Genomic DNA, 16,109 nt, shown 5'->3' with positions numbered 1-16,109 from the left:
GTGCCGGCCGTCAGCCAATCAGAGCTCAAGGACCAGCAGCGGCGGCACCTGATTGGCTGCCGGACTGCGAGCTTTGATTGGCTCACTTACCGGCGCCATATTTCAAATGGCCGCCGCCGGAGACCATCACCCTCACCGTCCCCCGGATACCACAGACAGGAGACGCGCGTGCTGCGCTCTCCTCTCCTCCCCTTCCGTCCCTCAGAGAAAAAGCCAGCAGCGGTGAGTATTGTGCGGGGGGAGGGGGGTTTCACTGTATCTGGCACTGTGGGGGCATTGTATCTGGCACTGGGGGCACTGGATCTGCCACTGCAGGGGGGCATTGTATCTGACACTGCTGAGGGGCATTATTTGTGTATCTGGCACTACGCGGGGGGGTGGGGGGCAATACTTGTAGTTGTGAGGCCACACCCACTTTTGCAGGAACGCACGCGCATTGGGGGGTGGGGGTAGCTCTTTCAGAGATTTTATTTTCCAAAAGTAGCTCACACACCAATTAAGGTTGGAGACCACTGGTGTACCTTCACACAATTCATTTATGTTTCACATACACCTTACACATACATACACACAGCCTGAAGGTCATTTAATACAATATTTTAATAACTTTGTGTATTAAAGTTTTTGTACATTGAGCCATCAGAAAACAAAGGTTTCGCTATCTCACTCAAAAAATTCCTTATTTCTGAATATTTGGATATCAGATACTCAGCCTTTAATGGTATACTGAAAAAAGTTAAGGACACAATTTTACTTTTCATTTATTGGGCCGGATTCAAATGTGCTCTCCCCCCTCCTCGCCGTACCCGCCGCAATATTCTAATGTTACTGCGACGGGCGAGACAAGTTCATTTCAGCTCGATAACCCCGGAGGTAGCGTGCTGAAATGCGCGTAAGCAGACCCGTTTGGGCACCCAAACGGGTCTTTTCACGATTGTGCCCATTAGTTTAATCAGGTTTAGGTGCTTTGTGTGCCTAAACCTGATTGTACTGGTCGCGATAGGGGCAATGACGGGGGCCATTTGAATATATATCTCCCGTCACTTTAAGACTTGAATTCCCCCATTAAGTGCTATGGAATAAGTTTGTGCTACATTGTTATTACATATATTAAGCCGGGCTGCAGTTACATTGCCGGCAGTCGGGATCCCGGCAGTCAGGATAGCAACGTCAGAATCCCCACTGCTGACAATCCCGGCTCACAGAGGCTATTCCCAATTGTGGGTGTCCACGACACCCATAAAGTGGGAATAGAACCCATGTACAGCGCAGTGAGCCTGCAAGTGGACTTTCTGCTCTCGCCCCACTGCCGGCATACTGACGACTGGGATGCCGTTGTCTGTATACTGACGGCTGGCATCCCGACCGTTGATTTTTCATACTGATACCGTTAAGCCTGGCATTGGCACTAAGGCATTGCTTAAAGCAATGGTTCCCAAACTTTTTTAAATCACAGCACTCTAGAGCAGCGAGCGACGGGTAGCTCGCAGCCGCAATCCGGGTTGCTCAACCCGTGCTGGCTGCTGCCAAACTTCGGGGGTAGTCTGCACTTAGCTCCCCCCCGGCTGGTCCATAGCGCTCCTCCGTCGTGGAGGAGACAGACGCTAGAGATCATACTTGACCTCTAGCGTCTGTCAGTGTCAGGCTAGCGCTATAGTTACCCGTTAGTGCTGGGAACACCCTGCACTGGCGTCCCCGGCACTTCCAATACACACTGCGGCAGGACGCTATGGAAAGCCGCTCACCCTGCCGTTCATCTACTGGTAATACCAGTAGATGAACGGCGGCCGCCATCGATGAAGCGGGAGCGTGCATCAGTGCTCACCGCTTGTGCATACACACTGGGCGGCTTTGAGCTGAAAGCAGCTCAACAGACCAAAAGTGACCTGCTTTCAGCTCAAAATCGCCCAGTGTGTATGGGCCTTTAGGTTCAATTATGTGGTGAGGGACAAGATTTCCTGGTTTATCCACATGGTTTACGACTGCCGGCCATGGACACTGGTTATGTATATTACATTGACCATAAATAGTTTGAGTTGGTCCTGGACCACCAGTCCAAGGCACCCAGCTGCAAGTGCCCAGAGGCACCCCAGTGTGCCACGGCACAGTTTCAGAACCACTGCCTTAAAGCCTTACCAACATACACCAGGTCTGCTTTTAATTCTGCTGCCCTCACTCTGGGAAGTATACATATAGGGGGTCATTTCGAGTTGATCGCTCGCTAGCAGTTTTTAACAGCCATGCAAACGCTAAGCCACCGCCCACTGGGAGTGTATATTAGCTTAGCAGAAGTACAAACGAATGCATCGCAGAGCGGCTACAAAAAAAATTGTGCCGTTTCAGAGTAGCTCCAGACCTACTCAGCGCTTGCGATCACTTCAGACTGTTCAGTTCCGGATTTGACGTCACAAACATGCCCTGCGTTCTCCCAACCACGCCTGCGTTTTTCCAACCACTCCCTGAAATCGGTCAGCAGCCTGAAGAGCGCGAGCAAGGCAGAATAAACTGAGCTTTTATGAAAACTAATAATGAATTCACATTGGGCCACACCATAAACAATGTTCAGAACTACTTTCCCTTTACACCTGGACGGCCTGATAAGTGAAGCATACAATCCCTTGATTCATCTTAGTAACAAGAATTAGAGTAGGAAGGAGGATGTTTTTATTACTACATAAATGTAAAGCACCAATGGTGAAACACCTAGCGGACTGGGGGAACCACGTACATGACAAACCGCTGTTGTAATATTTTCTATATTTATAATTTTATAGACAAGCAATGTAATAGACCCAATAAAGTAAGCAGGTCCCAGTACTAACCCTGATTCCGCTTTCCCTGGCTCCATTTTTAAAAGGCTCTGAAAGGGGTGCAGCAAGTGGAGGTATGCTTCTTATGCCTCAGCCTCACTCAGCAATCACAGGGTGCCTCTGAGCAGTGAGCATGCCCCTCTATAACACATCACTAACCAGAGCAGAATAGAAGAGGCATGGATAGGACAATGTTAGTAGGAACCTGCTCCTGTACATTGGTATCTAATGCTTAGTCTCTCATGTGGTGCAGCCAGTCTGCGGGTCACAGCAGATGTGATGCTGGTGTATGGGCAGGGATCGGGTTAATGCGCTCACTGTGCAGGAGTCTCCTGTGTTGCACGTGGGATGCTGCCATATCAGCTCCCGTGTTTGACACACACAGGTCTATGGTTAACGGGCGTACCCGCTGAGAGGAACGTCTCAGCCAGGGGCGCACTCACTGAAAATGAGGGTCCACTCACCTCACTCTCTCTCCCGGCGGGCGCCAGTGTCCAGAGGCAGCACGAGAGCAGCCGGTATCGCGAGAGTGAGTGAGGAATACGCATGTGTGACAGACGGGTCTGCTCCCTCTTATGGATCATACCCCATGGCAGAGTTCCCCCGTGGCCGCCTCCCGTGTGCCCCCCGAACTTACCGCCGCCGCTGGATGTGCTCTGCACTGTGCGCTCTGAGCCTGAGGTAAGAACTACAACTCCCGGCATGCCCCTCTCCGGGGTCTGGTGACGTCATCAGATCGCGCCAACTCAGCTGTCTGTGCTGCACGTTGCTGGCTGCTGTCGTCGGTGTGTGTCCAAGATGCCGAAAGTCAGAGCAGAGAAAAAGAGCCGGAAACACCAGGAGATCAGAAGCCAGGGTATGTATTCAGTGTGTGGGGGACATGTCTGTCACAGGGGGAGCAGGGGTATGTCTCTTGTGTGGGGGGCATGTCCCGTGTCACAGGGGGAGCAGGGGTATGTCTCTTGTGTGGGGGGCATGTCCCGTGTCACAGGGGGAGCTGGGGTATGTCTCTTGTGTGGGGGCATGTCTGTGTCACAGGGGGAGCTGGGGTATGTCTCTTGTGTGGGGGGGGCATGTCTGTGTCACAGGGGGAGCTGGGGTATGTCTCTTGTGTGTGGGGGGGGGCATGTTTGTGTGTCACAGGGGGAGCTGGGGTATGTCTCTTGTGTGGGGGGGGGGGCATGTTTGTGTGTCACAGGGGGAGCTGGGGTATGTCTCTTGTGTGGGGGAGGGGGGCATGTCTGTGTCACAGGGGGAGCTGGGGTATGTCTCTTGTGTGTGGGGGGGGGGATGTCTGTGTCACAGGGGGAGCTGGGGTATGTCTCTTGTGTGGGGGGGGGCATGTCTGTGTCACAGGGGGAGCTGGGGTATGTCTCTTGTGTGTGGGGGGGGGATGTCTGTGTCACGGGGAGCTGGGGTATGTCTCTTGTGTGGGGGGGGGCATGTCTGTGTCACGGGGAGCTGGGGTATGTCTCTTGTGTGGGGGGGGGCATGTCTGTGTCACAGGGGGAGCTGGGGTATGTCTCGTGTGTGGGGGGACATGTCTGTGTGACAGGGGGAGCTCCCATTTGTGCTCGCCCTCCTCTGTTGTCAGTGCTGCCGATTTCCGTCACTGCCGCTGAGTAGAGGAGAGCGCAGCGCGCGTCTCTCCTGTGCCTCACTTCACTGAGTCCCTGGCTGTCTCCGGCGGCCATTTGAAATATGGCGCTGGCTTGTGAGCCAATCAAGAGCTGGTCTGCGAGCTCTGATTGGCTGACAGCCGAGAGACATTGTAAATGACTGCCGGAGACGGGGACACACAGTGAGGGGCAGGAGAGACGCGCGCAGCGCTCTCCTCCCTTCAAGTTCAGCGTCAGACTGAGACGGGAATCGGCGGCAGCAGCAACAGGCATGCGGGGGGTGCCGGACATTAGGCCTGTGCGCCCGCCTATGCATACTCGCAATGAGATGCTTGCTATGTCCAATTTTGACTATGCGATTTCCCTTGAACTCCCCCAGAGCCCAGATAGTACAGATTTTGACTAAGTGCCAATTTTGACTATACTTTGTACTAGATCTTGCGATCTGCACTAACTGTTCTTACGATTTTGACTATATAGTCAAAATCGTAAGAAAATATCTCACCGTGTGTACACACCATTACACCTTGAGATGTGCACTAACTTTTCATAAAATTTTGACTATTAAGTCAAAATCTTACAGATTTATCTAACAGTGTGTACACACCTTAACCTTCCCATTAACCCAAGTCCTCAAGCGGAACCTATATCAAATTTAATGCCTAATCGTAAACCTAGTTCAAGCTCTAAAACTGCCCTTAGGCTAATTCCATTAGCTCTCTGTTCAGTCTACTCGATTAGAAGCCAGTAATGTGATCACTGTCCGCTAAAGCAGCTCTGGCCTTATTGTTAATGATTACACTCAATTGCACAGTATTGTATACATGTCACTGATTGGAAAGGTATAATAGGTATGCAGTCAGTTTACCTCCAATCAAAATCCCGACACCAATTGACCGATGGTCGAAATCCCGACATGGATAAAATACCGACATTTAAAATACAGACAAGGTCAAAATACCGACATGTAAAATGACGACAGGTCAAAATACCGACATGAGTTTTTCATGATTTTTTTTAATTGAAACCGACTTGTTCACACTTTACCATCCCAGTGGACCTGGAATGGGAATATAATAGTGTGCCGAGCGCAGCGAGGCACCGTGCCCAAAGCATGGCGAGCGCAGCGGTACGCTTTATATGGTGTCCATGTTGACTTATGTCGACATACACACAAAAAACAACAAAAACCGCATCTCGGTATTTTACATGTCGGCATTTTACATGTCTGTATTTTGACCTTGTCGGGATTTTGACCATCGGTCAATTGGTGTCGGGATTTTGAACGTCGGGATTTTGATTGGAGGTATTTCATACCGATCCCGTATAATACAATCTCCAGGTACATGTCCCTACACACTTAAAGGTTATCTGTCCAATCTAATGGTGTCCACACACGGTGCGATTCACGAATGCTATTTGATCTTTTTAGTTCAAATAGCACCGCATCTAGTTCAAACTGCACCATGTGTATTGACCCTTGCGATGCGATGCGCAATACTATATATGCAGGCAGGTATTTTTGTACTACATCGCATATAGTACACTGAGTGTATTTAAAATTGGATGTAGTACAAATAGCATACTCCACTTGGATGTAGCACAAATAGCACCGTGTATGGGCCCCATAAGATTATCTGTCCAATCTGGTTGATTGGAAAGAAAATCTGGCAATGTCTGGGAGCAAATGTCAATCAACCATTTGCTCCCAACATGCAGAAAATGGCCAAAAACTGTTGTTCAGATGAATTGGTTTAATGCAGGGATGGGGAGCCTACGGTCCTCCAGCTGCTGTTGAACTACACATATCAGCATGCTTTGGCACAGTTTTGCTATTTGGCAATGCTAAAACTGTTGCAGGGCATGGTGGGATGTGTAGTTCAACAATAGTTGGAGGGACGAAGGTTCCCCATCCCTGGTTTAATAAAACAAAGTTAACCAATTTGTCTGAAAGTCCATTTTTGTCTGTTTTCCAGTGTTTGAGAGCAAATGGTCAATTGTCAGTTGCTCCCATACACTACCAGATTTTTGTTCCAACCAGAAAGATTGGACAGATAATCTTGAAGTGTGTAGGGCCTTTTAGTTTTGGTCTTTAAAAAGTGACTCCATCGGTTAAATATAAATATTATTTCTCTAACGTCCTAGTGGATGCTGGGGACTCCGTCAGGACCATGGGGAATAGCGGGCTCCGCAGGAGACAGGGCACATCTAAAAAGCTTTTTAGGTCACATGGTGTGTACTGGCTCCTCCCCCTATGACCCTCCTCCAAGCCTCAGTTAGGTTTTTGTGCCCGTCCGAGAAGGGTGCAATCTGGATGGCTCTCTTAAAGAGCTGTTTGGAAAAGTTTTTTTTAGGGTTTCACTCAGTGATTCCTGCTGGCAACAGGATCACTGCAACGAGGGACTTAGGGGAGAGATCTCCAACTCACCTGCGTGCAGGATGGATTGGGATCTTAGGCTACTGGACACTGAGCTCCAGAGGGAGTCGGAACACAGGTCAGCCTGGGGTTCGTCCCGGAGCCGCGCCGCCGATCCCCCTTACAGACGCTGAAGACGGCAGAGACGGAGGTCCGGAAACAGGCGGCAGAAGACTTCAGTCTTCAGAGAGGTAGCGCACAGCACTGCAGCTGTGCGCCATTGTTGTCACACGGCTCACTGACATGGTCACGGAGGGTGCAGGGCGCTGCTGGGGGCGCCCTGGGCAGCAATATAAATACCTATTTGGCAAAATAAATACATCACATATAGCCATTAAGGCTATATGTATGTATTTTAACCCAGGCCAGTTCTTAAAAAACCGGGAGGAAAAGCCCGCCGATAAAGGGGCGGAGCTTATTCTCCTCAGCACACAGCGCCATTTTCCCTCACAGAAAGGCTGAGGGGAAGGCTCCCATGCTCTCCCCTGCACTGCACTACAGAAACAGGGTTAAAACAGAGAGGGGGGGCACTGATTTGGCGATATAAATATATATTAAATGCTATAAGGGAGGAACACTTATATAAAGGTTGTCCCTGTATAATTATAGCATTTTGGTGTGTGCTGGCAAACTCTCCCTCTGTCTCCCCAAAGGGCTAGTGGGTCCTGTCCTCTATCAGAGCATTCCCTGTGTGTGTGCTGTAAGTCGGTACGTGTGTGTCGACATGTATGAGGAAAATGTTGGTGAGGAGGCGGAGCAAATTGCCTGTAATGGTGATGTCACTCTCTAGGGAGTCGACACCAGAATGGATGGCTTACTTGTGGAAGTACGTGATCATGTCAACACGCTGCAAGCCGGTTGACGACATGAGACGACCGGCAAACAAATTAGTACCTGTCCAGGCGTCTCAGACACCGTCAGGGGCTTGTAAAAACGCCCATTTACCTCACGGACACTGACTCCAGGGTCGACGGTGAAGAAACAAACGTATTTTCCTTTAGGGCCACACGTTACATGTTAAGGGCATGAAGGAGGTGTTACATATTTCTGATACTACAAGTACCACAAATAAGGGTATTTTGTAGGGTGTGAATAAACTACTTGTAGTTTTGCCTGAATCAGATAAATTAAATGAAGTGTGTGGTGATACGTGGGGTTCCTCCGATAGAAAGTTATGGGCGGTATACCCTTTCCCGCCAGAAGTAAGGGCGAGTTGGGAAACACACCTTAGGGTGGATAAGGCGCTCACACGCTTATAAAAACAAGTGGCGTTACCGTCTCCAGATACGGCCGCCCTCAAGGAGCCAGCTGATAAGAAGCTGAAAAATAGCCTAAGAAATATATACACACATACTGGTGTTATACTACGACCAGCAATCGCCTCAGACTGGATGTGCAGCGCTGAGGGGGCTTGGTCGGATTTCCTGACTGAAAATTTTGATACCCTTGACACGGACAAGATTTTATTGTCTATAGAGCATTTTAAGGATGCATTTCTATATATGCGTGATGCGCAGAGGGATATTTGCATTCTGGCATCAAGAGTAAATGTGATGTCCATATCTGCCAGACGAAGACACGACAGTGGTCAGGTGAGGCAGATTCCAGACGGCACATGGAAGTATTGCCGTATAAAGGGGCGGTCCATCGGACCTGGTGGCCATGGCAACAGCTGAAAAATCCACCTTTTGTTACCCCGAGTCACATCTCAACAGAAAAGGACACAGTCTTTTCAGTCTCAGTCCTTTCGTCTCCATACGGGCAGGCGGGCAAAAGCCAGTCATATCTGCTCAGGGGTAGAGGAAAGGGAAGAAGACTGCAGCAAGCAGCCCATTCCCAGGAACAGAAGCCCTTCACAGCTTCTGCCAAGTCCGCAGCATGACGCTGGGGCAGTACAAGCGGACTCAGGTGCGGTAGGGGGTCATCTCAAGAGTTTCAGCACGCAGTGGGCTCACTTGCAAGGGGACTCCTGGATCCTACATGTAGTATCCCAGGTGTACATTGGAAATTCGAGATGTCTCCTCCTCACAAGTTCCGGAAGTCTGTTTTACCAACGTCTACCTCCGACAGGGAGGTAGTATTGGAAACAATTCACAGGCTGTATTCCCAGCAGGGGATAATCAAAGTACCCCTCCTACAACAAGGGAGGGGGTATTATTCCACACTATATTGTGGTACTGAAGCCAAACGGCTCGGTGAGATCTGAAATATTTGAACACTTACATACAAGCGTTCAAATCAAGATGGAGTCACTCAGAGCAGTGATAGCGAACCAGGAAGGGGACGATATGGTGTCACTGGATATCAGGGACACTTACCTACATGTCCAAAATTGCCCTTCTCACCAAGGGTACCTCAGGTTCGTGGTACAGAACTGTCACTATCAGTTCAGACGCTGCCGTTTGGATTGTCCACGGCGCCACGGGTCTTTACCAAGGTAATGGCCGAAATGATGATTCTTCTTAAAAGAAACTGGTACGCTTCCCTGATAAGGGCAAGGTCCAGAGAACAGTTGGAGGTCGGAGTAGCACTATCTTTAATAGTTCTACGACAGCACGAGTGGATTCTAAATATTCCAAAATCGCAGCTTTTCCGAGGACACGTCTACTGTTCCTAGGGATGATTCTGGACACAGTCCAGAAAAAGGTGTTTCTCCCAGAGGAGAAAGCCAGGGAGTTATCCGAGCTAATCGGGATCCTCCTAAAACCAGGAAAAGTGTCAGTGCATCATTGCACAAGAGTCCTGGTAAAAATGGTGGCTTATTACGAAGCAATTCCATTCGGCAGATTTCACGCAAGAACTCTTCAGTGGGATCTGCTGGACAAATGGTCCGGATCGCATCTTCAGATGCATCAGCGGATAACCCTATATCTAAGGACAAGGGTGTCTCTCCTGTGGTGATTACAGAGTGCTCATCTTCTAGAGGGCCACAGATTCAGCATTCAGGATTGGATGCTGGTGACCACGGAGGCCAGCCTGAGAGGCTGGGGAGCAGTCACACAGGGGAAAAATTTCCAGGAAAGTGTGATCAAGTCTGGAGAATTCTCTCCACATAGATGGAGTTAAGAGCAAAATTATAATGCTCTAAACTTAGCAAGACCTCTGCTTCAAGGTCAGCCGGTATTGATCCAGTGGGATAACATCACGGCAGTCGCCCACGTAAACAGAAAGGGCGGCACAAGAAGCTGGAGGGCAGTGAAAAAACTGCAAGGATTTTTCGCTAGGCGGAAAATCATGTGATAGCACTGTCAGCAGTGTTCTCTCCGGGAGTGGACGACTGGGAAGCAGACTTCCTCAGCAGGCATGACCTCCACCCGGGAGAGTGGGAACTTCATAGGGAAGTTTTTCCGCATGATTGTGAACCATTGGCAAAGACCAAAGGTGGAAATGATGGCGTCCCGCCCGAACAAAAAACGGGACAGGTATTGCGCCAGGTCATGAGACCTTCAGGCGATAGCTGTGGATGTCCTGGTAACACCGTGGGTGTAACAGTCGGTGTATGTGTTCCCTCCTCTGCTTCTCATAACCAAGGTATTGAGAATTATAAGACATAGAGGAGTATGAACTATACTCGTGACTCCGGATTGGCCAAGAGGGACTTGGTACCCGGAACTTCAAGAGATGCTCACAGAGGACTAAGGGCCTGGGGAGCTAAGAAGGGACTTGCTTCAGCAGGTACCATGTCTATTCCAAGACTTACCGCGGCTGCGTTTGACGGCATGGCGGTTGAATGCCGGATCCTGAAGGAAAAAGGCATTCCATAAGAGGTCATACCTACCCTGGTCAAAGCCAGGAAGGAGGTGACCGCACAACGTCATCACCACATGTGGTGAAAATATGTTGCGTGGGTGAGGCCAGGAAGGCCCCACGAAGAAAATTCAACTAGGTCGATTTCTACACTTCCTGAAAACAGGAGTGTTTTGAGCCTAAAATTGGGGTTCTTTAAGGTTTTAAGTTTCGGCCCTGTAGAATTTCTTCCGGAAAGAATTGACTTCAGTTCCTGAAGTCCAGATTGTCAAGGGAGTATTGCATATACACCCCTTTTTTGTGCCTTTAGTGGCACCGTGTGATCTCAACATAGTGTTGGGATTCCTTAAAATCATATTGGTTTGAACCGCTCAAATCTGTGGATTTGAAATATCTCACATGGAAAGTGAACATGCTGTTGACCAATATCTCACATGGACAGTGACCATGCTGTTGGTCCTGGCCTCGGCCAGGCGATTGTCAGAATGGGCGGCTTTGTCTTATAAAAGCCATATTTAATTTTCCATTCGGACAGGGCAGAACTGGGACTCGTCTCCAGTTTTCTTCCTAAGGGGGTGTCAGGTTTTCACCTGAAACAACCTATTATGGTGCCTGCGGCTACTAGGGACTTGGAGGACTCCAAGTTACTAGACGTTGTCAGGACCCTAAAAATATATTTATATATATATATAGTTTAGGACGGCTGGAGTCAGAAAGTCTGACTTGCTGTTTATATTGTATGCATCCAACAAGATGGGTGCTCCTGCGTCTAAACAGACGATTGCACGTTGGATCTGTAGCACAATCCTACTTGCACATTCTGTGGCAGGCCTGCCACAGCCTAAATCTGTAAAGGCCCACTCCACTAGGAAAGTGGGCGCATCTTGGGCAGCTGCCCGAGGGGTCTCGGCATTACAACTTTGCCGAGCAACTACGTGGTCAGGGGAGAACACGTTTGTAAAAGTTTACAAATTTGATACTCTGGCTAAGGAGGACCTGGAGTTCTCTCATTCGGTGCTGCAGAGTCATCCGCACTCTCCCGCCCGTTTGGGAGCTTTGGTATAATCCCCATGGTCCTGACGGAGTCCCCAGCATCCACTAGGACGTTAGAGAAAATAAGAATTTACTTACCGATAATTCTATTTCTCGTAGTCCGTAGTGGATGCTGGGCGCCCATCCCAAGTGCGGATTGTCTGCAATGCTTGTACATAGTTATTGTTACAAAAATCGGGTTATTACTATTGTTGTGAGCCATCTTTCAGAGGCTACTTCGTTTTGTTATCATACTGTTAACTGGGTTCAGATCACAAGTTGTACGGTGTGATTGGTGTGGCTGGTATGAGTCTTACCCGGGATTCAAGATCCTTCCTTATTGTGTACGCTCGTCCGGGCACAGTACCTAACTGAGGCTTGGAGGAGGGTCATAGGGGGAGGAGCCAGTACACACCATGTGACCTAAAAAGCTTTTTAGATGTGCCCTGTCTCCTGCGGAGCCCGCTATTCCCCATGGTCCTGACGGAGTCCCCAGCATCCACTACGGACTACGAGAAATAGAATTATCGGTAAGTAAATTCTTATTTTCTTTGTCCATGTTTAGGGGTTATGTTCAACACAGGAATCGGCCAGCATATTCTGAAGAACCCTCTTATAGTGAACAGCATTATTGAGAAGGTAAGTCATTGGCTGACATGTTTCATGCTCTGCAATTCTGTTTTTATTTCCTTTTAATGCTGTGTATTCAGCAACATAACATTTTGTGGCTGTTATAAATGGAAATAAAAATGATTTTTAAATCATAGGTCACTGCGTTCTGGAATGCAACCACTGACTAAAGGCTTATTGCTAATAACCAGTCTGCAATGACTATATGTATTTCAGGCTGCTATACGACCAACAGATGTTGTGCTAGAGGTTGGTCCTGGTACAGGAAATATGACCATTAAGTTATTAGAAAAAGCAAAAAAGGTAAGATACTGCTTATTGTAAAATGATGGTTTATAAACAGAACATGATTCAGATTTTGTTTTGTACTTCAGATTTTTCTATTTTTTTGTTTAAATAGTATGCATCATTTAAGCAATTATGAAAACATATAAGGGTACAAGTGTGCTTTGCTGTCTAAAATGTGTCCATGCAGCGTATAAGAACCACGGGGATCTACCTCCCAGCGTTATTGCCCAGTGTTCTGTAATGTTACCCTTCTGTAGTGGCATCTCTACACATGTAGATGTGCAACCCAGGCCCTTATAATAACACAGGAAGATATGCACTAATGTTGGTATACAGGAGCAGGAGAATACACTAGTGTAGCACAGCACAATGGACATTAAGAAAAAGCTTCTACCATTCTTTTTCAGAATTCAAAAGGAAAACTATTATTATTATCATGCAGTTTTATTATGTTCCATAAAAGTATGTTACTCATATGGTTTTTAACTAATAACTCTGTCATGACACGATTTCTACTATTGTGATATTTTTTTTTCAGTTGCACTTTAAGAACAATGTACATATAGTTTTTCCTGAAAAGTTGTATATTGTCAGTTATACTTCTCTTGCACAACATTTTTAAAAAATATATATTTTGGTCATAATTTGAGTTTTCATGAGCTAAAAGGAAGTATATGGATTTACTAATGGGTTATTAACGGACAAGAAAACCACATCAAGAAGGAAATAAAAACATTTTGATTTTTAATATTTTTTTTACTGTACTATGGGAATGCTATTGTAATCAAAATAATCAGAATAATATTGTAATCATGGCATTCTGATTCACAGGCACACTGTATAGTTACAATGTCATTTTTTTTTTTTTTTTTTTTACTCCCTCTATCAGGTTGTTGCTTGTGAACTTGACACCCGTCTTGTCGCTGAGCTTCAGAAACGAGTTCAAGGCTCGTAAGTACAGATATTGCTGGGTCCAAACAAAAAATGGAAGTGTGTGATAATGTCAAGCGGGACCCCACAAAAAGAAATGGGGTGTGTGGGGGAAGGGGAGGTGCCTTCTTAACTAACAAAGTGCAAAAGTGACGTAACATCATTTATTGTCATTGTGTAATTTGCACTGGGCTGATCGTTTGGTTGCTGTCGGCTAATGCACATTTACAGTTGGTGGACAAACGCCATATTCATTAACTCTTTCATTAAGTTTTTTAAGTAAGCAATGATCATAGGAAATGATGGAGAATGAAGGTAGCTAAAAGTCACCCTATGGGTTATACATTGATTTAATGTTCCGTTTTTCTGGTTTGACACTGAATTATTGTTACTTTTAGAGAGCTATTCCTAGCTGAAGTCTACATATTACATGAAAATGTTAACAATGACAGAGTAGTGTAAATGAAGGATGTATCCCAATTATATGTGGAAATATAATAATTAGTGTCTAATTTAATTTGGGGTTTGTTTTTTTTTGTCCCCTTCAAACTACAGATGTGTCCACATACACCTATCCTTAAATCCTGCCAAATAGACCATTTGGCGCACTATTGACTTTGACATGTAGCTGAGCATGCAACTTTTTTGTTAAATATCTTAATACTAATCCTAGGTACCTAGGGCCTAATTCAGATCTGAACGCAGCAGCAAATTTGTTAGCTAATGGGCAAAACCATGTGCACTGCAGGGGGGGTGGTCTTCAGGATGCCGGCGACCATCATACCGGCGCCGGAATCCCGACCGCCGGCATACCGACATCTTTTCTTCCTCTTGGGGGTTCACGACCCCCCCTGAAGGGAGAATAGATAGCGTACCCGCAGGGTGGCGAGCACAGCGAGCCCGCAAGGGGCTCATTTGCGCTTGCCCAGCTGTCGGTATGCAGACGATCGGGATTCCGGCGCCGGTATGCTGGTCGCCGGGACCCCGACTGCCGGCAACCATACTACACTCCTGCAGGGGGGTACAGATATAACGTGCAGAGAGAGATTTGGGTGGGGTGTGTTCAAACTGAAGTCTAAATTGCAGTTTAAAAATACAGCAGCCAGTATTTACCCTGCACAGAAACAAAATAACCCACCCAAATCTAACTCTCTGCACGTTATATCTGCCACACCTGCAGTGCACATGGTTTTGTCCTTTAGCTAACAAATTTGCTGCTGCGATCAGGTCTGAATTAGGCCCCTATTACACTGTTAGCTAATTAGGACTCAAAATTTAGCTAAAAGTACTCAGTCTGGATGAAAAGGCAAATTATAAATGTCCTAAAGTATAAGAAGCTCTGCCTTATGCCATTTTACCCAGGTTACTGAATTTTTCACCTTTAATTAGCGATTAGTGCAATAAATACTGTATTTTGGATCCGTATTTGTTTATTGCTAGAAACTGGTATAAAGTCGTGGATTAAGCATAACGATGTATGGAGTGAGTCATTTGTATACAGCACGAGTGACTTGCACCATGTAGCATAATGCTTAAATTTGCTAACCGTGTACTAGGGACTTGGTATTTAGTACACTATTAGTGAATTAAGATGTGAAATACAGGACTCGCTACGCACGGCGGAGCATTTAAGTCATGCCCATTGTCTCATAGCATATAGCACAAAAATGATAGGTGTAAAAGGAAACATCTGTGTAAGAATATGTGAGATTGTTTTGTTATGTTTTTTGTTCGTCCTATTTTAATGCACAAAAGTCCATGGATGATTCATTTATTGTATTAGAGGTGTGCAATAAGTTTACGGATGTGCAGTGCATAGGTAGAGTACACAATCTGATGGTCTGGTTGTGAACTGTGATCTGACTAAAGTTCTTGTGAAATGTCATGACCGTATATAAGCGGCACTGCACAGTGAGTAGTCAGCATGTTCACTTTCTTCACAAACTCGTTATGAAGCTCAGCAGAGGCCTCTGGAAAGCCATAATCGTCTACAGCTATAAGAGTGGTCTGCGACAGCAGGAGTGTTTTTACTGACTGCAAACTGCTTTTGAGGAGGAAGCACCGTCCTGAACCACTGTTTTTAAGTAGTTTGCAAAATTTTGGCACAGGAGATGGTCCCTGGAAGATGAGGAGAATTGCGGCTGATCTGTGTCTTCTATCACCAAGGCCATAGTTGATGTGAACGCCAGGGTGACCGTGGTCCAGTTAGAGGGGATTGGCATTTTATTGGGATCCATTCACTTGATACTCCACCAAAAGCTTGCCCTGAGCAAGATTTCTCCATGTGTTTGCCTCCTCAGCTGACTCGAGAGCAGAAGGAGGTTTGGGTGACTTGGTGCCGCAACATGCTGGCCAGGTATGATGGCGGTCACTCAAACTCTTGAGAGATCCTGGATCTACAGTTTTGGCACAAAGACTAAAGATTTAGCCCAGTGAAACCCAGTTGGAGGTGTGCCGCCACAAAAGTTCTGATGTGAGCACAGTGTGGCCAAGCTAATGGTGGCTGTTTTCGTAGCCAAGACTGGTCATGTAGCTACTGTACCACTCATGCAGCAACATACAGTCTCACTGGGGACTAGTACGCCATCCAATGCCTGCCACAAGTGCTGGAAGCCATTTCTAGGTGCCGTCGAAGAA

At 47.1% G+C, this 16,109-nt stretch overlaps 2 protein-coding genes across 10 annotated transcripts in view; one reads left to right on the top strand and one right to left on the bottom strand.

The window, feature by feature from the left end:
- IPO11 (importin 11) overlaps window positions 1-3,542 on the bottom strand; it is a 1,123,558-nt gene extending 1,120,016 nt beyond the window's left edge. For 5 of the 7 annotated variants that reach the window (XM_063963049.1, XM_063963036.1, XM_063963028.1 and 2 more), the window contains exon 1: window positions 3,448-3,542. In XM_063963049.1, the coding sequence (XP_063819119.1) occupies window positions 3,448-3,542 (95 nt within the window). Of the gene's footprint in view, window positions 1-2,822; window positions 2,939-3,274; window positions 3,355-3,447 lie in introns of those variants that run through there. The other 2 variants (XM_063963018.1, XM_063963012.1) reach the window with 2 other exon arrangements.
- Window positions 2,931-16,109, top strand: part of DIMT1 (DIM1 rRNA methyltransferase and ribosome maturation factor) — a 41,156-nt gene continuing 27,977 nt past the window's right edge. The window contains exons 1-4 of one of the 3 annotated variants that reach the window (XM_063963080.1): window positions 2,931-3,003; window positions 12,190-12,263; window positions 12,471-12,557; window positions 13,432-13,493. In XM_063963080.1, the coding sequence (XP_063819150.1) occupies window positions 12,195-12,263; window positions 12,471-12,557; window positions 13,432-13,493 (218 nt within the window). In that variant the 5' untranslated portion in view covers window positions 2,931-3,003; window positions 12,190-12,194. Of the gene's footprint in view, window positions 3,004-3,389; window positions 3,492-3,583; window positions 3,667-12,189; window positions 12,264-12,470; window positions 12,558-13,431; window positions 13,494-16,109 lie in introns of those variants that run through there. The other 2 variants (XM_063963075.1, XM_063963068.1) reach the window with 2 other exon arrangements.

Source organism: Pseudophryne corroboree, chromosome 1, assembly GCF_028390025.1.
Source record: "Pseudophryne corroboree isolate aPseCor3 chromosome 1, aPseCor3.hap2, whole genome shotgun sequence".
Classification (NCBI taxonomy): Eukaryota; Metazoa; Chordata; class Amphibia; order Anura; family Myobatrachidae; genus Pseudophryne; species Pseudophryne corroboree.
Note: the sequence above shows the minus strand (reverse complement) of the source record. Positions and strands in the feature narration are given on the sequence as shown.